General features: G+C 65.2%; 1 protein-coding gene across 1 annotated transcript; it reads right to left on the bottom strand.

Annotated features, from left to right (window-relative positions):
- Window positions 1-623: 623 nt before the first annotated feature.
- Window positions 624-22481, bottom strand: LOC128849521 (adhesion G protein-coupled receptor E5-like). Its single transcript, XM_054051740.1, has 17 exons — window positions 22358-22481; window positions 20934-20972; window positions 19599-19643; window positions 18393-18533; window positions 15770-15895; window positions 14703-14756; window positions 13961-14079; window positions 13055-13223; window positions 12159-12266; window positions 11424-11644; window positions 10514-10681; window positions 9130-9324; window positions 7908-8128; window positions 6748-6814; window positions 5382-5473; window positions 3728-3957; window positions 624-964 (listed from the first exon to the last, which is right to left on the bottom strand). Exons 1-17 carry the CDS (start codon window positions 22479-22481, stop codon window positions 624-626), a joined length of 2460 nt encoding a protein of 819 aa, XP_053907715.1.
- Window positions 22482-23464: the final 983 nt, after the last annotated feature.

The following is a 23464-nucleotide window of genomic DNA, read 5'->3' as shown; positions in this document are numbered from 1 at the left end:
CCCCGCCCTCCCCCCCGAGGAGCGCCTCATCTGAGCACCGGCAGCCGCGCACGAGGGGCCTTTGCACGAGGGCCTTCGCACGAGGGGCTGCGCACGAGGAGCTGCGCACGAGGAGCTTCGCACCGCAGCCGCGTAATACAAACGGGAGCGTCTCGTGGGGGGGGGGGAAGCGCATCACCACCTCCCCCTCCTTTGCCTCGCACGAGGAGCCTCGCACGAGGGGCTTTGCACGAGGAACTTCACATGAGGGGCTTTGCATGAGGATCGTCGCACGAGGACTTCACACCGCAGCCGTGCAATAGAAACGGGAGCGTCTCGTGGGGGGGGGGAAGCGCATCACCACCTCCCCCTCCTTTGCCTCGCACGAGGAGCCTCGCACGAGGGGCTTTGCACGAGGAACTTCACATGAGGGGCTTTGCATGAGGATCGTCGCACGAGGACTTCACACCGCAGCCGTGCAATAGAAACGGGAGCGTCTCGTGGGGGGGGGGAAGCGCATCACCACCTCCCCCTCCTTTGCCTCGCACGAGGGGCTTTGCACGAGGGGCTTTGCATGAGGAACTTCACACGAGGGGCTTTGCATGAGAATCACTGCACAAGGAGCCTCACACGAGGAGCTTCGCTCAAGGATCGTCGCACGAGGACTTCACACCGCAGCCGTGCAATACAAACGGGAGTGTCTCGTGGGGGGGGAAGTGCATCACCACCTCCCCCTCCTTTGCCTCGCACGAGGAGCCTTGCACGAGGGGCTTCGCACAAGGGGCCTTGCACGAGAATCTTCGCACGAGGAGCCTCACACGAGGAGCTTCGCTCGAGGAGCCTTGCACAAGGATCTTCACACGAGGATCTTTGCACGAGGGGCTGTGCACAAGGACTTCACACCGCAGCCGTGCAATACAAATGGAAGCGTCTCGTGGGGGGGAGCGCATCACCACCTCCCCCTCCTTTGCCTCGCACGAGGAGCCTTGCATGAGGAGCTTCGCACAAGGGGCCTTGCACGAGAATCTTTGCACGCGGAGCCTTGCACGAGGATCTTTGCATGAGGAGCCTCTCATGAGGGGCTTCACACAAGGAGCCTCACACAAGGGGCTTTGCATGAGGAGCCTTGCACAAGGATCTTCACACAAGGAGCCTCGCACAAGGATCTTTGCACGAGGAGCCTCCCACGAGGGGCTTCGCACCACAACCGACACAAACAAAAGTGTTTCATATGGGGGAGTGCATCACCCCCCCCTTTGCCTCGCACGAAGGGCTTCGCACGAGGAGCCTTGCGCAAGGATCTTCGCACAAGGAGCCTCACACGAGGGCTTTCGGATGTGGAGCCTTGCACGAGGAGCTTTGCACAAGGAGCTTCCCACGAGGACTTCACAACCGTGCGATACGAACTGGAGGATCTCATATGGGGGAGAGAATCACCCCCCCCTTGCCTCGCACGAGAGGCTTCGCACGAGGGGCTTCGCACGCCAGGACTTCGCAGCACAGCCGTGCGACACAGGTTGGAGCGGCCTCACAAGAAGAGCCTTTGCACGAGGATCCTTGCACAAGAGCCTTTGCCTGAGGAGCTTCTCACGAGGAGCCTCAGGCGAGGCACTTTGCACGAGGAGCTTTGCACAACACTCTCACACCACAGCCGTGCGACAGCCCCGGAGCATCTCGTCCCCCCTCCAACTTGCCTCGCACGAGGATTTGTGCACGAGGAGCCTCGTGACAGAGCCCGGAGCATCTCGCACGAGGAACTGTGTCCCCCCCACCTCTCCTTGCACGAGCGCCTCGCACAAGGAGCCTCGTCTGGCAGCCTCGCACGAGGAACTTGTACCATAGCCTTGTGTAAGCGCCTTGCACGAGGATCTCGCACGAGGACACCCGGCGGGGGGGGGTGTTGGAATTTCTAGAATAATCTATTTTTGAGAGGAAAAAAACCAACCCCAAACCTGGTGTTTGGCCTCTTGTGCACAATCCTCGTGCAACACCCACCCCTTCTTACACGCCCCTCGTGCGCCGCCGTGCACGCTGCTCGTGTGAAAACATCTTTAATAGTGCAACAAGTGAAAGCAGGAGGGCGGGGGGGGGCACTCTGGGGGTGCTGCCCCCCCCCCCCCAAAATCCTTGTGCAAGGTTTTGCACGACTACGTGTAGACCTGTTGGCGGGAGAGCTGCGGGCAGAGCACGAGGGTCGGGGGGGGGGGGCTCAGGACACCCCCATTTTCATTCCTCCCCCTCCCCAAATTTGGGTGGGGGGTCCCCCCAGTTAGGGGATTGGGGATGGGGAGGGGCTCACCCGCGTGTTACTGGTGTTACTGGTGTTACTGGTGAACTCGGAGTAGCGCTTTGCACGAGGGCAGAGGCACGAGCGGTACACCTCACGCACCTGGGCACGAGGAAGGGGGGGGCCTTGCACGAGGGCCTCGCACGAGGATCCGCCTCGCACGAGAGGAGGGGGGGGAAATGCAGGGTTTGGGGATTCAGGGGGGGTTTGGGGGTTCAGGGGGGTTTGGGGTGCAAAGAGTATGGGGTGAAGGGGGGTTTGGGGGTTCAGGATGGTTTGGGGTGCAAAGGGTTTGTGGGGTTTGGGGTACAAAGGGTTTGGGGTTCGGGGGGTTTGGGGTGAAGGGTTTTGGGGTTTGGGGGTGTTTGGGGATTCAGGAGGGTTTGGGGTGCAAAGGGTTTGGGGGTTCAGGAGGGTTTGGGGTGCAGGGTTTGGGGGGTTTGGGAGGCTGTTGGGGTTCAGGAGGGTTTGGGGTGCAGGTTTGGGGGGTTTGGGAGGCTGTTGGGGTTCAGGGGGTTCAGGAGGGTTTGGGGTGAAGGTTGTGGGGTTCGGGAGGCTGTGGGGGTTCAGGAGGGTTTGGGGTGCAGGTTGGGGGGTTCGGGAGGCTGAGGGGGTTCAGGAGGGTTTGGGGTGAAGGTTTGGGGGGTTCAGGAGGGTTTGGCGTGCAGGTTGGGGGGGTTCGGGAGGCTGTTGGGGTTCAGGAGGGTTTGGGGTGCAGGTTTGGGGGGTTCAGGAGGGTTTGGGGTGTAGGTTGGGGGGGTTCAGGAGGCTGTTGGGGTTCAGGAGGGTTTGGGGTGCAGGTTTGGGGGGTTCAGGAGGGTTTGGGGTGCAGGTTGGGGGGGTTCAGGAGGCTGTTGGGGTTCAGGAGGGTTTGGGGTGCAGGTTTGGGGGGTTCAGGAGGGTTTGGGGTGCAGGTTGGGGGGGTTTGGGAGGCTGTTGGGGTTCAGGGGGTTCAGGAGGGTTTGGGGTGCAGGTTGGGGGGGTTCGGGAGGCTGTTGGGGTTCAGGAGGGTTTGGGGTGCAGGTTGGGGGGGTTCAGGAGGGTTTGGGGTGCAGGTTGGGGGGTTCGGGAGGCTGTTGGGGTTCAGGGGGTTCAGGAGGGTTTGGGGTGCAGGTTGGGGGGTTCGGGAGGCTGTTGGGGTTCAGGGGGTTCAGGAGGGTTTGGGGTGCAGGTTGGGGGGGTTCGGGAGGCTGTTGGGGTTCAGGGGGTTCAGGAGGGTTTGGCGTGCAGATTGGGGGGGTTCAGGAGGCTGTTGGGGTTCAGGGGGTTCAGGAGGGTTTGGGGTGCAGGTTGGGGGGGTTCAGGAGGCTGTTGGGGTTCAGGGGGTTCAGGAGGGTTTGGGGTGCAGGTTGGGGGGTTCGGGAGGCTGTTGGGGTTCAGGGGGTTCAGGAGGGTTTGGGGTGCAGGTTGGGGGGGTTCGGGAGGCTGTTGGGGTTCCATGTTTTTGGGGTGCGCTCTGACCTGGGGGTGCGCCAGGCAGTGGCAGAGGAAGATGAAGAGCCCCTGTGCGGCGTTGATGGCGCAGAAGAGGAAGAGCAGGAGGGGGGGGGGGCGCGCCCAGGTTTGGGGGTCCGGGATTTGGGGGGGGCCCCGAGGGGAGGGGGGGGGGCAGCCCCAACCCCAACCCCAAGCCCAGCGCCCAACCCGAGCCCAGCAGGAAGAGCTGCCCCCCCGCCGTGGCCGCCAGCACCCTGCGGGAGACACGCCTCGCACGAGGGCCTCGCACGAGGGCCTCGCACGAGGGGAGAGACCCCCCAAAAAAAAGCCACACCTTGAATGAGGGGAGAGACCCCCCAAAACCCACACCTTGCACGAGGGGAGAGAGACCCCCAAAATCCACACCTTGCACGAGGGGAGAGACCCCCCCAAAAAACCCCCACACCTTGAATGAGGGGGGAGAGACCCCCCAAAACCCACACCTTGCACGAGGGCCTTGCACGAGGGGAGAGACCCCCCAAAACCCCACACCTTGCACGAGGGACTCACGTGTCCCCCCATGTCCCCTATGTTCCCCCCGTGTCCCCCTCTGTCCCTCTCTCGCTCTGTCCCCTCTGTCCCCCCAATGTCCCTCTGTCCCCTCTGCCCCTCTGTGTCCCTCTGTCCCTCTTTCCCTCTGTCCGTCTGTCCCCTCTGTCCTTCTGTCCCTCTGTCCCCTCTGTCCCCCCAATGTCCCTCTGTTCCTCTGTCCCCTCTGTCCCCCCAATGTCCCTCTGTCCCTCTGTCTGTCTGTCCCTTTGTCCCTCTGTCCCCTCTGTCCCTCTGCCCCTCAGTCCCTCTGCCCCTCTGTGTCCCTCTGTCCCTCTTTCTCTGTCCCTCTGTCCCTCTGTCCCTCTGTTCCCCCAATGTCCCTCTGTCCGTCTGTCCCCTCTGTCCCTCTGTCCTTCTGTCCCTCTGTCCCTCTGTCCCCCCAATGTCCCTCTGTCCCCTCTTTCCCTCTGTCCCTCTGTCCCCTCTGTCCCTCTGTTCCCCCAATGTCCCTCTGTCCGTCTGTCCCCTCTGTCCCTCTGTCCCCCCAATGTCCCTCTGTCCATCTGTCCCCTCTGTCCCTCTGTCCCCTCTGTCCCCCCAATGTCCCTCTGTCCGTCTGTCCCCTCTGTCCCTCTGTCCCTCTGTCCCCTCTGTCCCCCCAATGTCCCTCTGTCTGTCTGTCCCCTCTGTCCCCCCAATGTCCCTCTGTCCGTCTGTCCCTTCTGTCCCTCTGTCCCCCCAATGTCCCTCTGTCCCTCTGTCTGTCTGTCCCTTTGTCCCTCTGTCCCTCTGTCCTTCTGTCCCCTCTGTCCCTCTGTCTGTCTGTCCCTTTGTCCGTCTGTCCCTCTGTCCCCTCTGTCCGTCTCTCTGTCTGTCCCTCTGTCCCCACAATGTCCCTCTGTCCCTCAGTCCCTCTGCCCCTCTGTGTCCCTCTGTCCCTCTGTCCCTCTGTCCGTCTCTCTGTCTGTCCCCTCTGTCCCCCTAATGTCCCTCTGTCTGTCTGTCCCCTCTGTCCCTCTGTCCCCCCAATGTCCCCCTGTCCCCTCTGTCCCTTTGTCCCTCTGTCCCTCTGTCCCCTCTGTCCCTCTGTCCCTCTGTCCCCCCAATGTCCCCCTGTCCCCCTGTCCCCCTGTCCGTCTGTCCCCACCTCATTCTCCGCAGGTGTCCCAGATCGGGGTTGACATCGTGGTATTTCTGCACCAACTTCCAGACGGTGACAACGAGAATGACAGCGTTGACCTGAGGGGGACATTGGGGGACATTGGGGGGACAGAGGGACATTGGGGGGACAGAGGGACATTGAGGGGACAGGAAGACATAGGGGGACATTGGGGGACATTGAGGGACATTGGGGACATTGGGGAACAGAGGGACTTTGGGGGACATAGGGGGACATTGGGGACATTGAGGGGATATTGAGGGGACATTGGGGAACAGAGGGACTTTGGGGGACATAGGGGGACATTGGGGACATTGAGGGGATATTGAGGGGACATTGGGGGACAGAGGGACTTTGGGGGACATAGGGGGACATTGGGGGACATTGAGGGGATATTGAGGGGACATTGGGGGACAGAGGGACTTTGGGGGACATAGGGGGACATTGGGGGACATTGAGGGGATATTGAGGGGACATTGGGGGACAGGAGGACATTGGGGGGACAGGCATTGGGGGACATTGGGGGACATTGAGGGGATATTGAGGGGACATTGGGGGACATTGGGGGGACAGAGGGACATTGGGGACATTGGGGGGACATTGAGGGACATTGGGGACATTGGGGGGACAGAGGGACTTTGGGGGACATTGGGGGACATTGGGGGGACATTGAGGGACATTGGGGACATTGGGGGGACAGAGGGACTTTGGGGGACATTGGGGGACATGGGGGGGACATTGAGGGACATTGGGGGACATTGGGGGACATTGGGGACATTGGGGGACATTGGGGGACATTGGGGGACAGAGAGACATTGGGGGACATTGGGGGACATTGGGGACATTGGGGGACATTGGGGGACATTGGGGGACAGAGAGACATTGGGGGACATTGGGGGACATTGGGGACATTGGGGACATTGGGGGACAGAGAGACATTGGGGGACATTGGGGGACATTGGGGGGACAGAGGGACTTTGGGGGACATTGGGGGACATTGGAGACATTGGGGGACATTGGGGGACATTGGGGGACAGAGAGACATTGGGGGACATTGGGGGACATTGGGGGGACATTGAGGGACATTGGGGGACATTGGGGGACAGAGAGACATTGAGGGACATTGGGGGACATTGGGGGACATTGGGGGACATTGGGGGACAGAGAGACATTGGGGGACATTGGGGGACATTGGGGGACAGAGAGACATTGGGGGACATTGGGGGACATTGGGGGACATTGAGGGACATTGGGGGACATTGGGGGACAGAGAGACATTGGGGGACATTGGGGGACATTGGGGGGACATTGAGGGACATTGGGGGACATTGGGGGACACTGGGGGGGTTCTCACGGCGACGATGAGGCAGACGGGGCCCTGGAAGCTCCAGCGGAACCCTCTCTCCAGGGAGAGCCAACAGCTGTGGAGGGGCAAACTGGGAGCACTGGGAGGAACTGGGAGCACTGGGAGGGGGACTGGGGGGGACTGGGAGCACTGGGAGGCAGACTGGGGGAGACTGGGAGCACTGGGGTGGGAACTGGGAGGGACTGGGAGCACTGGGAGGGGGACTGGGGGGGACTGGGAGCACTGGGGTGGAAACTGGGGGGGACTGGGAGCACTGGGAGGGGGACTGGGGGGGACTGGGAACACTGGGAGGGGGACTGGGAGGGACTGGGAGCACTGGGGTGGGAACTGGGAGGGACTGGGAACACTGGGAGGGGGACTGGGAGGGACTGGGAGCACTGGGAGGGGAACTGGGAGGGACTGGGAGCACTGGGGTGGGAACTGGGAGGGACTGGGAGGGACTGGGAGCACTGGGAGGGGAACTGGGAGGGACTGGGAGCACTGGGAGGGGAACTGGGGGGGACTGGGAGCACTGGGAGGGGTACTGGGGGGGACTGGGAGCACTGGGGTGGAAACTGGGGGGGACTGGGAGGCACTGGGAGGGGGACTGGGGGGGACTGGGAGCACTGGGGTGGGAACTGGGGGGGACTGGGAGCACTGGGAGGGGTACTGGGGGGGACTGGGAGCACTGGGAGGGGGACTGGGAGGGACTGGGAACACTGGGAGGGGGACTGGGGGGGACTGGGAGCACTGGGGTGGGAACTGGGAGGGACTGGGAGCACTGGGAGGGGGACTGGGGGGGACTGGGAGCACTGGGAGGGACTGGAAGCATTGGCAAAGGGGGAAGTGGGGAGAACTGGGAACACTGGTTGCGGGGGGGGGGCTTCTCGCACGAGGACGAGCCCCTTGCACGAAGGCTCTTGCACGAGGAACCCCAAACCCTCTTGCACGAGCGACACTTTGCACGAGGACCTTTGCCAACGGGGCCTTCGCACGAGATCCTCGTGCGAGACCGTCACACAGAATCCTCGTGCAACGGCCTCACATGGGGTCCTCGTGCGAGACCCTCACATGAATCCTTGTGCAAGATCCTCGTGCAACGGCCTCACACGGGGTCCTCGTGCGAGCCCGTCATGCCGAGCCCTCGTGCGATCCCCTGGTGCACTCACTAGCGGTCGGTGCCATAGCCGGCGGGGAAGGCGGCGGCGGCGATGGTGACCAGGAGGGCGGGAACTCCGTAGCCCACGAGGAGCAGGTGTCGCACGCGCAGCCACGAGGGCTCGAACACTCGCACGAGGAGCACGTAGAGGTGCAGCCCCTCCAGCCCCATCCAGCAAAAGGCGGCCAGGAAGGAAAAGTGCAAGAGCGCGGCCACCACCGCGCACGCCACCTGCACCAGGGCCGCGCACCGGCGCTCGCACGACGGCCTTGCACGAGGGACGGGCAGGACGCCGTGCAAACCCGGCCTTCCTCGTGCACGAGCAGCTCCGGGGGAGAGGGGGGAGAAGCTGAGACACGCCCCCCCCCCCCCCGACCCTGACTTGTGCACAAGGAAGGAGTAGCCGGGCCTTGCACGGCCTTGCACGAGTGCCTCCCCCGCCCTCCCCTTCTCCGCCAGCTCCGTGCAAGCCCCCTCCCCAGCCCCCCTTAGTGCCCCCCTCGTGCCCTCCCATCCCCCTCAGCACCCCCTGAGCTTCGCACACCCTCGCACAAGTGCCCCCCCCGCCCTCCCTGTTCACGCCAGCTCCGTGCAAGCCCCCTCCCCAGCCCCCCAGTGCCCCCCCAGTGCCCCCTCCCGGCCCTTTGCCCCCTCCCACCCCCCTCAGCAACCACGGGCTCTCGCACACCCTTGCACAAGTGCCCCCCCGCCCTCCCCTTCTCTGCCAGCTCCGTGCAAGCCCCCTCCCCAGCCTCCCCAGTGCCCCCCCAGTGCCCCCCCCGGCCCTTTGCCCCCTCCCACCCCCCTCAACACCCCGTGAGCTTCGCACACCCTTGCACAAGTGGCCCCCCTGCCCTCCCCTTCTCTGCCAGCTCCGTGCAAGCCCCCTCCCCAGCCTCCCCAGTGCCCCCCCAGTGCCCCCCCCGGCCCTTTGCCCCCTCCCACCCCCCTCAACACCCCGTGAGCTTTGCACACCCTCGCACAAGTGCCCCCCCTGCCCTCCCCTTCTCCGCCAGCTCCGTGCAAGCCCCCTCCCCACTGCCCTGGTGCCCCCCCGGTGCCCCCCCCGGCCCTTTCTCCACCCCTCAGCACCCCCTGAGCTTCGCACGCCCTCGCACAAGTGCCCCCCCCGCCCTCCCCTTCTCCGCCAGCTCCGTGCAAGCCCCCTTCCCAGCCTCCCCAGTGCCCCCCCAGTGCCCCCCCCGGCCCTTTGCCCCCTTCTTCCCCCTCACCGGGTTCTCGGTGCGGTCGATGCCCCCCAGGAAGGTGCTGTGCGCCACCAGGAGGCTGAGGCTCAGGTGCAGGTGCAGCGTCGTGCGAAGCCCCTTCAGCGCTCGGCACAGAGTGAAGGTGGCGACCGACGCCGCCAGTGCCGCCACCGACAACCCCAACCCCACCCGTGTCACCACGTCCAGCACCCAATCATCCTGGGGGGGACGACACTGTGCATCAGAACCGCCCCCCCCCCGGGACTCAGTTTCCCTATAAGTGTGGGTGCAGCCACGGCTCCCCCCCCCGTGCCTCAGTTTCCCCATAGAAAGGACATAGGACAGACCCCTCCCCCATGCCTCAGTTTCCCCATAGAGTGGGGACACAGGTCAGACCCCACCCCCGTGCCTCAGTTTCCCCATAGTGGGGGACACAGGTCAGACCCTCCCCGTGCCTCAGTTACCCCATAGGAGGGGGACACAGGTCAGACCCCTCGTGCCTCAGTTTCCCCATAGAGGGGTTCCAGGGGTCCCAGGGATCATTTGGGGGTCCTAGGGGGACTTTTGGGGGTCCCGGGGGGGGTGTCTTGGAGGGTTCTGGGGGTCCTAGGGGGTCTTGGGGGTTCCATGGGTGTTTGGAGGGTCTTGGGGGGGGTTCCCGGAGGGATTTGGGGGTCCCATGGGGGATTTGGGGGGGTTTCTGAGGGTCCCGGGGAGGATTTGGGGGTCCCAGGGAGGGATTTAGGGGGTTCTGGGGGTTCGGGGGGGTATTTGGGGGTTTCATGGGGTATTTGAGGGTCTCAGGGGTTATGTGGGGGTCCCACAGGGTATTTGGGGGTCTCAGGAGGGATTTGGGGGGTTCCAGGGGGAATTTGGGGGTCCCAGTGGGTATTTGGGGGGTACCAGGGGTATTTGAGGGTCCCAGGGGGGATTTGGGGGGTCCCAGGGGGAATTTGGGGGGGTTTCATGGGGTATTTGAGAGTCTCAGGAGGGATTTAGGGGGGTGCTGGGGGGGATTTGGGGGTCCTGGGGGGTATTTGGGGGTCCTGGGGGGATTTGAGGGTCCCAGTGGGTATTTGGAGGTCCCAGGGGGGATTTGGGGGTCCCAGGGGGTATTTGGGGGTCCTGGGGGGATTTGGGGGTCCCATGTGGTATTTGAGGGTCTCAGGAGAGATTTAGGGGGATCCTGGGGGGAATTTGGGGGTCCTGGGGGGGATTTGGGGGGTCTCAGGGGGTATTTGAGGGTCCTGGGGGGGATTTGGGGGTCCCGAGGGGTATTTGGGGGTCCTGGGGGGATTTAGGGGTCTCAGGGGGTATTTCAGGGTCCCGGGGGGTATTTGGGGGTCTCAGGGGGTATTTGGGGGTCCCGTGGGGTATTTGGGGGTCCCGGGGGGTTTCGGGGTGCCACCTGGAGCTCGTAGAAGGCGAGGAGGACGGCGAAGCTGGTGAGGTGGTTGCAGGCGCAGGCGGTGCCGTTGGGGGGTGGGGGGGTCACTGCCCGACACCCCCCCGTGGCCCAGAGCCGCTTCTCGGGGTGCCAAAAGGCACAGAGAATCCGCCCCCCCCACCGGGGGTCCTTTTTGGGGGGGACACAGACCCGTGCCTCAGTTTCCCCATAGAGGGGGGACACAGGTCAGGACCCCCCTCCCCCATGCCTCAGTTTCCCCATAGAGGGGGGACACGGGTCAGACGCCCCTCGTGCCTCAGTTTCCCCATAGAAAGGACAAACAGGTCAGACACCCCCGTGCCTCAGTTTCCCCATAGAGGGGGGACACAGATCAGACCCCCCCCCCGTCGGGCCTCAGTTTCCCTATAGAAAGGATATAGGTCAGAATCCCTCCCCGTGCCTCAGTTTCCCCATAGAGGGAGGACACAGGTCAGACCCGCCCCCCCTCCCCTGTGCCTCAGTTTCCTTATAGAGCGGAAACTTCATTTTGGGGTCCCTCCTCTCCCTTTTTGGGTCCCCCCCTCCCCTTTTTTGCCCTCCCTTCCCCTTTTGGGGTCCCCCCCCTCCCCTTTTTTGTCCCCCCCTCCTCCCCCTTTATGCCCCTCTCTCCCATTTTGGGGTCCCCCCTCTGCTTTTGGGCTCTCCCCCTCCCCTTTTGGGCTCTCCCCCTCCCGTTTTGGGGTCCCCCCTTTTGGGGTTCCCCCCTCCCTTTTTGGGGTACCCCCGCCTTTGGTGTCCCCCACCCCTTTATGTCCCCCTCTCCCATTTTTCCCCCTCCCCCTTTAGGGCTCCCCCTCTCCCTTTACGCCCCCTCCCTCCCCTTTTGGGGTTCCCCCCTCCCCCCACGCAATTTCGGGGTGCCCCCACTCACCGGGGGGGGGTGCTGGAAGCTGAGGGTGACCTCGGGGGTTCCGGGGGGGCGCGGGCGGGTGACAAAGGCGGTGGCCACAGGGGACAAGAGGCGATAGGAGGGGCGGAAACCGCGCCGGGATGGCGGGGGGAGCTCCCCCCAACCCCCCCAATCCACGGAGGGGGCCCCCAAAAGCAGCCGGGGCAGCGCCCGCAGCTCCAGCAGAGCCACCAGCGACAGCCCTGGGGGGGGCGGGGAGGGGGAGAGGGGGGGCACGATGGGACATCTCATCTAGAGGGGACATAGGTCAGCCCCCCCGCCCCCCCCGTGCCTCAGTTTCCCCATAGAGGGGGGACATAAGTCAGACACCCCCCCGTGCCTCAGTTTCCCCATAGCGGGGACATAAGTTAGACACCCCCCCGTGCCTCAGTTTCCCCATAGAGGGGACATAAGTCAGACACCTCCCCCGTGCCTCAGTTTCCCCATAGAGGGGACATAAGTTAGACACCCTCCCGTGCCTCAGCTTCCCCATAGAGGTGGGACATAAGTCAGACACCCCCCCGTGCCTCAGTTTCCCCATAGAGGGGACATAAGTTAGACGCCCCCACCCGTGCCTCAGTTTCCCCATAGAGGGGGGACATAGGTCAGACCCCCCCTCCCAGCCCCCATGTCCCCCACTCAGTGCCTCCATGTCCCCCCCCAGTGACCCTAAGACACCCCCAGCCCCATGTCCCCCCCCCCGTGACCCCCCCTTACCGCTGTCCCTGTCCCCCGCCACGGCCGCAGGGACTTCGAGGTTCACCGCGGGCCCCCCCAAACGCACGGGGCCGGGGGGGGGCACGGGCTGCACCGCCAGCAGCAGCACTGGGGACAGGGGGACACGTCACCCCCCCGCGGGGACACCCCCAGAATGGGGACACCCCCAGAATGGGGACAGGGGGACACGTCACCCCCTCCGCGGGGACACCCCCAGAATGGGGACACCCCCAGAATGGGGACAGGGGGACACGTCACCCCCCCATGGGGACACCCCCAGAATGGGGACAGGGGGTGACAATGGGGGGAGGTGATATAGGGGTGACAGAGAGGTGACATATGGGGGTGACATGGGGGTGACATGGGGGAGACATGGGGGGTGATGGGGGTGACATGGGGTGACATAGGGGTGACATAGGGGTGACCCAGGGGGTGATCCAGGGGGTGACATAGGGGGTGACATAGGGGTGACATGGGGGTAACTTAGGGGTGACATAGGGTGACATAGGGGTGACTTAGGGGTTACATAGGGTGACATAGGGGTAACATAGGGGTGACATAGGGGGTGACATGGGGGGTGACACGGGGGTGACTTAGGGGTGACTTAGGGGGTGACATAGGGGTGACCCCGGGGGTGACACAGGGGGTGACATAGGGGTGACATGGGGGTAGCATGGGGGGTGACACGGGAGTGACTTAGGGGTGACTTAGGGGGTGACTTAGGGGGTGACACGGGGGTGACTTAGGGGTGACACAGGAGGTGCATGGGGGTGACATGGGGGTGACATGGGGAGTGACATGGGGGGTGACATAGGGGTGACTTAGGGGGTGACATAGAGGTGACAGGGGGATCACTCGAGGGGGAGGGGGTGTGACCCGGTGGGGTTTTGGGGTACCTGATCCGTTGAAGGTGATGTTGGTGACACTGTGGGGGGGCAGCAGCGCCGCCCCCCCCCGCGCCAGCGCCTCAGTGACCGTCAGCAGCGCAGTGACCCTGCGGTGACGCTGGGGGGGGGGCGCGGCCGCTGCCCCCCAAAATGCCCCCTCCAGAGTGGCCAACAGCTCCTGGGGGGGGGCCCACAAAGAGCAGGGGGGGGTCACCCCAGCACTGACCCCCCCAAAACACCCAGGATCACCCCAAAACCCCCGGGACACCCCCAAAACACCTGGGACCCCCCCCAAACCCCAGGGACACCCCCAAAACACCCGGGACCCCCCCAAAACACCCGGGACCCCCCCCAAAAAACCCACCCCCCAAAAAAACCCACCCAGGATCCCCCCAAAACATGCGGGACCCCCCCAAAACCCCTGGGATCCCCCCCAAACCCCCGGGACACCCCCAAAATACCTGGGACCCCCCAAAACACCCGGGCCCCCCCCAAAAAAAGGCCCCCCCCAAACACCCGGGATCCCCCCAAAACACCCGGAACACCCCAAAACACCCAGGACACCCCGAAAAAACACCCGGACTCCACCCAAAACCCCCGGCCCCCCCCAAAACACCCGGGACCCCCCCCCCAAAACCCCAGGGACACCCCCAAAACCCCAGGGACTCCCCAAAAAAACCCTGAGATCCCCCCCAAACCCCCGGGATCCCCCCAAAAACCCCAGGGACCCCCCCCAAAACGAGTGGGACCCCCCAAAACCCCCGGGACCCTCCAAAAAACCCCAGGGACTCCCCAAAAATACCCGGGACACCCCCTAAATCCCCCCAGGTTCCCCTGCCAACCTCGCTGGGACCCCCCTAAATCTCCCCAGGCCCCCCAAAAGCCTCCCTGAGACCCCCCCTGTCCCCCCCAAACCTGCAGGACGAGGTGGGGGTCACCGCCCCCCCGCAGCCGCCCGTACAGGTGGGTCAGGGTCTCCGCCAGCTCACAGCCGCTCTGAGGGGGGCACGGGGGGACACCGGCCCCCCAAAATCCTCAGGACCCCTCCCCATGTCCTCATGGGACCCCAGGACTCGGGGACCCCCCCCCAGTGTAACGTGGGGACCCCATGTGCCCCCCCTCATCCACATTGACCCCCCACCCCTCCCAACTTGGGGACCCCCCCAGTGTCACTAGGGGACCTCAGTGACCCCATGTCCACCCCCGCAACTTGGGGACCCCCCCAGTGCCATTTGGGGACCCCAGTGACCCCATGTGTCCCTCCCCCAACTTGGGGACCCCCCCCAGTGTCACGTGGGGACCCCAGTGACCCCATGTGTCCCTCCCCCAACTTGGGGACCCCCCAGTGCCACTTGGGGACCCCAATGACCCCATGTCCCCCCCAATCCACATTGATTCCCCCCCCCCAGTTTCCCCCCTCCTCAATTTGGGGACACCCCCCCCCCCTCAAGGACCTGAGGATCCCCATGTCCCCCCCTCAAGACTTGGGGACACCCCCCGCCCTGGATTTGGGGACCCCCCCTTAGTGTCACTTAGCGACCCCCCCTTCCCAATTTGGGGACCCCCTCAAGGACTTGGGGATCCCCATATCATGTCCCCCCCCAAAGGCTTAGGGACCCCCCTTCGAATTTGGGGACCCGGTGACCCCCCTCAGAACTTGGGGACCCCCTCACCTGTTCGTCATCACAGAGCTCGGGGGGCACCGTCACGGCTGGGGGGGGCAGAGAGTGGGGTGAGCCCCCCCTTTCCCCGCTCCCCCCCATTGCACACGCGTGTGCAAAAACGGGGGGGGGGGGAACCCACAAAGGCAGGAAACGGGCGGGGCTGGTGCTTCCCCTGCCCCCCCACTTCCTCCTGGTATGGGAAACGGGGGGGGCACCCCAAAAGAGATGGGGGGGAAACGGGGGAGGGCACCCCAAAAGAGATGGGGGAGAGATATGGGGGGGCACCCTAAAAGAGATGGGGGGCACCCCAAAAGAAATGGGGGGGAGATGGAGGGGACACCCCAAAAGAGATGGGGGAGAGATATGGGGGGGCACCCCAAAAGTGATTGGGAGGGAGAGAAATGGGGGGACACCATATGGGTTTTGGGGGGGCATTGGGGTGCAGGGTATTGGGGGAGCAGTGGTTTATGGGGTGCAGTGGTTTTTGGGGTGCAGGGGATTTAGAGTGTAGGGGATTTGGGAGGGTGCAGGGATTGGGGGGAGGGGGTTTATGGGGTGTAAGGTTTTGGGGTGCAAGGTTTTGGGGGGGGTGGAGGGATTGGGGAGGGGGTTTATGGGGTGCAAGGTTTTGGGGTGCAAGGCTTTGGGGGGTGCAGGAATTGGGGTGGGGGGTTTACGGGGGGGGTCAGAGTGAGGGGGTTTTGGGGTGCAGGGGTTTGGGGTGAGGGGTTTTTGGGGTGCAGGTTTTTTGGGGTGCAGGGGATTTAGAGTGTAGGGGATTTGGGGGGTGCAGGGATTGGGGGAAGGGGTTTATGGGGTGCAAGGTTTTGGGGTGCAAGGTTTTGGGGGGAGGGTGTTTAAGGGGTGCAAGCTTGTGCGGTGCAAGATTTTGGGGTGCAAAGTTTTGGGGGGTGCAGGGATTGGGGTGGAGGGGGGTTTACAGCGTGGGGGGGGTTTTGAGGTGGGGGGGTTTGGGGTGGGGTTCAGAGCGAGGGGGGTTTTGGGGTGTGTGGGTTCAGGGTGAGAGACTTTTGGGGTGCAGGGTTTTGGGGTGACTCACGGGCGCAGGCGTTGGGGGTCCCCACGTGCCCGGGGGGGCAGTGGCACTCGTAGCTCCCGGGGGTGTTGAAGCAGACGGTGCCCCCCCCGCACAGCTCCGCCCCCCCCTCTGCGCACTCATCGATATCTGGGGGGGCACCATCAGATGGGGGGGGGACGGACACCCCAACTTCCACCTCAACATCTCCCCCTACACCCCAACTTCCACCCCAATATCTACCCCTACACCCCATGAAGAAACAACCCCCCTCCCCAAAAAAAATACCCCCCCCCCCCGGGAATACAAGGGACACCCCCACACACACTTCCCATAGGGGGGACCCCAAAATCTGTTCTGTCCCCCCCCAACAGGAGACAGCCCCCCCTCCCCCCCCCATTATGGGTCAGGGGGTTTTGGGGGGTTCCAGGGAGGGGTTTGGGGGTCCCTTCCCCACTGATCAGGTGATGGGGGGGGGTCCTTGGGGGGGGGTTAGAGGGGTTTGGGGGTTCCAGGGAGGGGTTTGGGGGTCCCTTCCCCACTGATCAGGTGATGGGGGGGGTCCTTGGGAGGGGGATCACAAGGGTTTGGGGGTCCCTGGGGGGGGTTTGGGGGTGACAGGAGGGGGGGTTGGGGGTTCCTTCCCCACTAACCAGTCTTTGGGGGGGGTGTCTTTGGGGGTGTCACAGGGGTCTGGGGGTTCCGGGGGCGGTTTGGGGGTCCCTTCCCCACTGATCAGGTGATGGGGGGGTCCTTGAGGGAGGATCAGAGGGGTTTTGGGGTTCTTGGGGGGGGTTTGGGGGTGACAGAAGGGGAGTTTGGGGGTCCCTTCCCCACTAACCAGTCTTTGGGGGGGGTCTCTTTAGGGGGGTCACAGGGGTTTGGGGGTGACAGGAGGGGGTTTGGGGGTCCCTTCCCCACTGATCAGGTTATAGGGGGGTCCTTGGAGGGGTGGGGGGTGTCACAGGGGTTTTGGGGTTCCCGAGAGGGGTTTGGGGGTCCCTCACCCACACAGTCTTTGAGGGGGATCCTTGGGAGGGGTCACAGTGGTTTGGGGGTTCCTGGGGGGGGGGGTGTGGGGGTCCCTTCCCCACTGATCAGGTTCTGGGGGAGGTCCTTGGAGGGGTGGGGGGGTGTCACAGGGGTTTTGGGGTTCCCGAGAGGGGTTTGGGGGTCCCTTACCCACGCAGTCGTTGGGGGGGGCGGTCCCGGTGCCCGGGAGGGGGTCCCGGGGGGGGGCGCGCCTGTACCCCACATTGCAGTGGCAGCTGAACCCCCCAGGGGTGTTGTTGCAGCTCTGCCCGGGGCCGCAGCGGGGGGGGCCCTCCAGGCACTCGTTAATGTCTGGGGGGGGCACGGGGGGGGGGGGGGGGGGTCACACACAGCACCCCCAAACCCTGACCCATAGCCTGGGAACCCCCATGGGTTCCCCCCACTCAGTATCCCCAGTGCCCCCCCACAATGTCCCCAGTGCCCCCCCCCAAAATCCCCAAGGACCCCCCCCAATGTCCCCAGTGCCCCCCCCAATGTCCCCAAGGACCCCCCCCAATGTCCCCAGTGCCCCCCCCCAAAATCCCCAAGGACCCCCCCCCAATGTCCCCAGTGCCCCCCCCAATGTCCCCAAGGACCACCCCCCAATGTCCCCAGTGCCCCCCCCAATGTCCCAAAGGACCTCCCCCCAATGTCCCCAGTGCCCCCCCCCAATGTCCCCAAGGACCACCCCCCAATGTCCCCAGTGCCCCCCCCAATGTCCCAAAGGACCTCCCCCCAATGTCCCCAGTGCCCCCCCCAATGTCCCCAAGGACCACCCCCCAATGTCCCCAGTGCCCCCCCAATGTCCCAAAGGACCTCCCCCCAATGTCCCCAGTGCCCCCCCCCCCACCCCCCCATGCCCCAACTTGGGGACCCCCAGTGACCCCATGTCCCCCCCCTCATTGCCTCTGTATTTGCCCCCCAATCTCCCCCTCCCCAACGCTGTGTGTCCCCCCATGTCCCCCCTCCCCGCTGTCCCCCCATGTCCCAGTGCCCCCCCCGTGCCCCCTAGTGCCCCCCATGTCCCCCCATATCCCCTCTTGTCCCCATGCCCCCCCGCCCCCCCTCCTGCCCCCCCATACCCCCATGCCCCTCCATGCCCCCCATCTCTCCTGCCCCCCCATGACCTCCCATCCCTCCTGCACCCCCATCCTGCCCCCCCATTCCCCCCATACCCCCCTCCTGCCCCCCATGACCCCCCCATGCCCCCATCCCTTCTGCCCCTCCATACCCCCCTCCTGCCCCCCATGACCCCCCCATGCCCCCATCCCTCCTGCCCCTCCATACCCCCCTCCTGCCCCCCCATGACCCCCCCATGCCCCCATCCCTCCTGCCCCCCCATACCCCCCTCCTGCCCCCCATGACCCCCCCATGCCCCATTCCCCCTGCCCCCTCATACCCCTCCGAGCCCCCCCATCCCTCCTGTACCCCATACCCCCCTCTCCTGCCCCCCCCGCCCCCATACCCCCCTTTTTCCCCCCCCATAACCCCCCGTGCCCCCCATCCCTCCTTCCCCGCACCCTTCCTGCCCCCCCATCCCTCCCCGTGCCCCCCGCCCCTTCTGCCCCCCCCCCCTACCCCCCCATACCCCACCAGTGCCCCCCCCCCCCAATACCGTCGCAGCTCTGCAGGGCGGCGCTCTCTCTCGGCCAGGGGGGGGCGCTGTTGCCGGGGGGGGCGCGGAACCCGGGGGGGCACCAGCAGTGGGTGGCGTTGAGGCAGGCGGACATGGGGCACTCGAGGCACCGCCCCAGGGCTGGGGGGGGCACGGGGGGGGCACACCCTGAACCCGAACTGCCCCCCCCCAACCTCCATAACCCCCCAGATACCCCCCAGAGCCCCCCCAGAGCCCCCAAACCCACCACAGCCCCCCCCAAAACCTCATTGACCCCACTAAGACCACACAGTATCCCCAAAATCCCCCACAGCCCCCCTAAAACTCCATAGCCCCCCAAAACCCCCATAGCCCCCACTAAAAATCCACAGCCCCTCCAAAATCCCCCATAGCCCCCCCAAATCTCCACAGCCACTCCTAAAAACCCATAGCCCCCCCAAAACCCCCCATAGCCCCCCCTTAAACCCCATAGCCCCCCGAAACCCCATAGCCCCCCTAAAACCCACCCCCCCTAAAACCCCATAGCCCCCCAAAATCCCCCACAGCCCCCACTGAAAACCCACAGCCCCCCCAAAAAACCCATAGCCCCCCTAAAACCCCATAGCCCCCCTAAAAACTCACAGCCCCCCAAAACCCCATAGCCCCTCCAAAAAACCCATAGCCCCCCTAAAACCCCCATAGCCCCCCCAAATCCCATAGCCCCCCCTTAAACCCCATAGCCCCCCTAAAAACCCATAGCCCCAATTGCCCCCCAAACACCCCAATTGCCCCCCGAGACCCCCCTACCCCCCAATCCTGTGCCCCTCTGACCCCCCCAGACCCCTTAGAGCCCCCCCAGACCCCCCAATTGCCCCCTGAGCCTCTTATTTGCCCCTGGATGCTCCAAACACTTCCAATTGCCCCCCAAACACCCCAATTGCCCCCCGAGTCCCCCCAACCCCCCCAATCTTGTACCCCTCCGACCCCCCAGACCCCTTAGAGCCCCCCCCAGACCCCCCAATTGCCCCCTGAGCCTCTTATTTGCCCCTGGATCCTCCAAACACTTCCAATTGCCCCCCTCGAGCCCCCAATTGCCCCCAAACACCCCAATTGCCCCCCGAGACCCCCCAACCCCCCCAATCTTGTGCCCCTCCGACCCCCCAGACCCCTTAGAGCACCCCCAGACCCTCCCAGACCCCCCAATTTGCCCCCCCCCCCCCCACTCACGCTCCAGGACCGCCCGGGGCACAGCGCTCAGCACCAGGCAGAGCCCTAAATTGGGGGGGGGGGTGGCAAATTGGGGTGGGGGGGCAAATTTGGGGGTGGGGTGGGAGGTGAGATCCCCCTCCTGGAGCTCTCCCTCCCACCCCCTCCGAGCCCAAACTGGGAGGCACTGGGAGACACTGGGAGGCACGGGTTAGTGCCCCCCCCCCATAGCAATAAGCACCCCAAAATAAATTGGGGGAGGGGCTGTTGGGGGGGGGAATTCCCCCCAAATTGGGTACCAGTGCCCCCCCAAAATTGGGGGGCAGGATGTATGTGTGCCCCCAACCCCCCCCAGCAGGGACCTCACCAGCACCCATGGGTGCCCTCCCACCCCCCCCACCCCCCCCCCGCTCCGGCTTCCACCCTGACCCAAAAGGGGGGACACAAAGGGGTGTGTGTGGGGGTCCCCCAGGCATACTGACACCCCCCAACTTAGAATTGGGGGGGTCGTCCCCTTAGAGCCCCCCCCAACTCACCCCTCCCTCCCCATCCCAGTCCTCCCAGTAAGCCGAGGGCACTGGGAGTGCGGGAACTACTGGGTGTGGCCGCCCCCCCCCCCCCTCCAGAAAAGAGGGGGACCCAGAGTCCTGTGCCCCCGCCCCCCCCCCCGCCATGGGGACGCCCCCAAAACTGTGAGGGTGTGGCCCAAGAGGAACCCAAGTGGCCCCCCCGGACCCCCCCAACTTCCCCTTTGAGTCGTGGGAACGGGGGGGAGGGGAGGCGGGGGGGGGTCCCAGGGGGCGGGGGGGGGGCAATGGGAGATGGGGGAGACAATGGGGGGCAAGGGGGGGTCCCCCGTAGGGACAATGGGGGGGGGGCAGTGGGGATCCGGGGGGGGATGGGGGGGCAATGGGGGGGGAAAATGGGGAGTAAGGGGGGGTCTGGGGGTGCAGGAAGGACAGAGGGTCCGGGGGGGGGGCAGTGGTGGGGGAAATGGGGGGGGGGCAATGGGGGGGACCCAGGGGTCTGGGCGGGGGTGGTGGGCAATGGAGGAGAGAAGGGGACTATGGGGGAGCAGGAAGGAATTAGGGGTCTGGGGGGGGGCAAGGGGGGGGCAGGAGGGTCCCGGGGGGTCGCGGGGTGGGGGTATAATGGGCGGACAGGAGGGGGACACGGAGGTGGGGGGGGGGGGCCGGGGGGGGCGGGGCGGGTAATGGGGAAACTGAGGCACAGGGCGGCCCCGGGAGGACCCGTTATCCGCGGGGAGTCCCGGCGGAGGTTGGGGGGGGGGTGTCCCGGCGGGGTCTCGACTCCGGGGGAAGGTGTTCTTCGGGGGGGGAAGAGGGGGGCTCTCACCGAGTCGCCCCGCGGGTCCCATCGCAGCGACAGCGACAACTGGGGGGGGGGGGGGCGGGGCTGGGGGGGGGTTGGGGACGGGGGCGGGGCCGGAGGGGGCGGGGCCGGAGGGGGGAGGGCCTTGGTGGCCCCCTGGCAGTTTTGGGGTCCCAGCCTCCACCATGGGGCAGTTTTGGGGTGCAGGGGATCAGTTTTGGGGTCCCAGCCTCCACCATGGGGCAGTTTTGGGGTGCAGGGGGGGCAGTTTTGGGGTGCCAGTCCCCACCATGGGGCAGTTTTGGGGTGCAGGGGATCAGTTTTGGGGTCCCAGCCTCCACCATGGGGCAGTTTTGGGGTGCAGGGGGGGCAGTTTTTGGGGTCCCAGTCCCCACCATGGGGCAGTTTTGGGGTGCAGGGGGGTAGTTTTGGGGTCCCAGCCTCCACCATGGGGCAGTTTTGGGGTGCAGGGGTCAGTTTTGGGGTCCCAGCCTCCACCATGGGGCAGTTTTGGGGTGCAGGGGGGTCAGTTTTGGTGTCCCAGTCCCCACCATGGGGCAGTTTTGGGGTGCAGGGGATCAGTTTTGGGGTGCCAGCCCCCACCATGGCGCAGTTTTGGGGTGCAGGGGGGCAGTTTTGGGGTCCCAGCCTCCACTATGGGTCAGTTTTGGGGTGCAGGGGGGCAGTTTTGGGGTCCCAGCCTCCACCATGGGGCAGTTTTGGGGTGCAGGGGGGGCAGTTTTTGGGGTCCCAGTCCCCACCATGGGGCAGTTTTGGGGTGCAGGGGGGTAGTTTTGGGGTCCCAGCCTCCACCATGGGGCAGTTTTGGGGTGCAGGGGTCAGTTTTGGGGTCCCAGCCTCCACCATGGGGCAGTTTTGGGGTGCAGGGGGGTCAGTTTTGGTGTCCCAGTCCCCACCATGGGGCAGTTTTGGGGTGCAGGGGATCAGTTTTGGGGTGCCAGCCCCCACCATGGCGCAGTTTTGGGGTGCAGGGGGGCAGTTTTGGGGTGCCAGCCCCCACCATGGCGCAGTTTTGGGGTGCAGGGGGCAGTTTTGGGGTCCCAGTCCCCACCATGGGGCAGTTTTGGGGTGCAGGGGGGGGTCAGTTTTGGGGTCCCAGCCTCCACCATGGGGCAGTTTTGGGGTGCAGGGGGGGTCAGTTTTGGGGTCCCAGCCCCCACCATGGGGCAGTTTTGGGGTGCAGGGGGGCAGTTTTGGGGTCCCAGCCTCCACCATGGGGCAGTTTTGGGGTGCAGAGTGTCAGTTTTGGGGTCCCAGCCTCCACCATGGGGCAGTTTTGGGGTGCAGAGTGTCAGTTTTGGGGTGCCAGCCGCCACCATGGGGCAGTTTTGGGGCGCAGGGGGGCAGTTTTGGGGTGCCAGCCCCCAGCATGGGTCAGTTTCGGGGTGCAGGGGTCAGTTTTGGGGTGCCAGCCCCCCCGTACCCACCTGGGGAGGTGAAGGCGGGGGGCGAGGGGGGGGCGAAGCCCACCGAGTCGGCGATGAGAGTGTTGTAGGGACTGACCCCCCCCCGCGGCTGCAGCCCCGGGTTGGGCAGCAGGTGGGTCCCCATCGTCCCTGCGGAAAAGCCACACAAATGACCCCCAACCCCAGGAGCCCCCCCCCAGACCCCCCCATAGCACCCCCAAACCCTCCAAATGACCCCCAACTCCAGGACACCCCCAGACCCCCCCCATAGCACCCCCAAATGACCCCCAACCCCAGGACAGCCCCAGACCCCCCCATAGCACCCCCAAACCCCCCAAATGACCCCCAACCCACGATCCCCCCAGACCCCCCCCATAGCACCCCCAAAGCCCCCCTAATGACCCCCAACCCCAGGACACCCCAACGTCCCCCCAGACGCCCCAAAACGCCCCCAGACACCCCCCCCCCTCCCAGGACCCCCCAAACGACCCCCACACCCAAGATCTGCCCCCCAGACCCCCCCAGTCCAGGACCCCCCAAAGGACCCCCACCCCAGGACCCCCCACCTCAATGTGAAGGGCATGTTTGGGGTGCTCTGGGGGTATTTTGGGGTGCAGTGGGGGGTCGGGTGCCGGGGGGATGTTAGGGTGCCCTAGGGGAGTTTTGGGGTGCTCAGAGGGTTTTGGGGTGCTGAGGCGGGTTTTGGGGTGCTGGTGTGGGTGGGTGAGCTCTGAGGGTACCCAGAGACGTGCTGGGGGGGGCGCGTGGGAGGTTTTGGGGTGATTTGGGGGGGCCTCGAGGGGGTATTTTGGGGTGCAGGGGCGGGTGCTGGGGGCTTGGGTGCTGGGGGAGTATCTTGGGGAGCTCTGGGGGTTTTTGGGGTGCTGGGGGGGGTCCCTGGGTGCTGGTGCGGGTAGGTGAGCTCTGAGGGTACTCAGAGAGGTGTTGAGGGGGAAGGAGGAGGTTTTGGGGTGACTTGGGGGGACTCAAGGGGTATTTTAGAGTGCAGGGGGGGTGCTGGGGGAGTATTTTGGGGTGCTCAGGGGAGTTTTGGAGGGCTGAGGCCGGTTTTGGGGTGCTGGTGTGTGGGGGTAAGCTAAGAGGGTACCCAGAGAGTAACCCTCTAAG

This window comes from Cuculus canorus, chromosome 30 (assembly GCF_017976375.1).
Source record: "Cuculus canorus isolate bCucCan1 chromosome 30, bCucCan1.pri, whole genome shotgun sequence".
Taxonomy (NCBI): Eukaryota; Metazoa; Chordata; class Aves; order Cuculiformes; family Cuculidae; genus Cuculus; species Cuculus canorus.
This window is presented reverse-complemented; position numbering and strand designations above follow the sequence as displayed.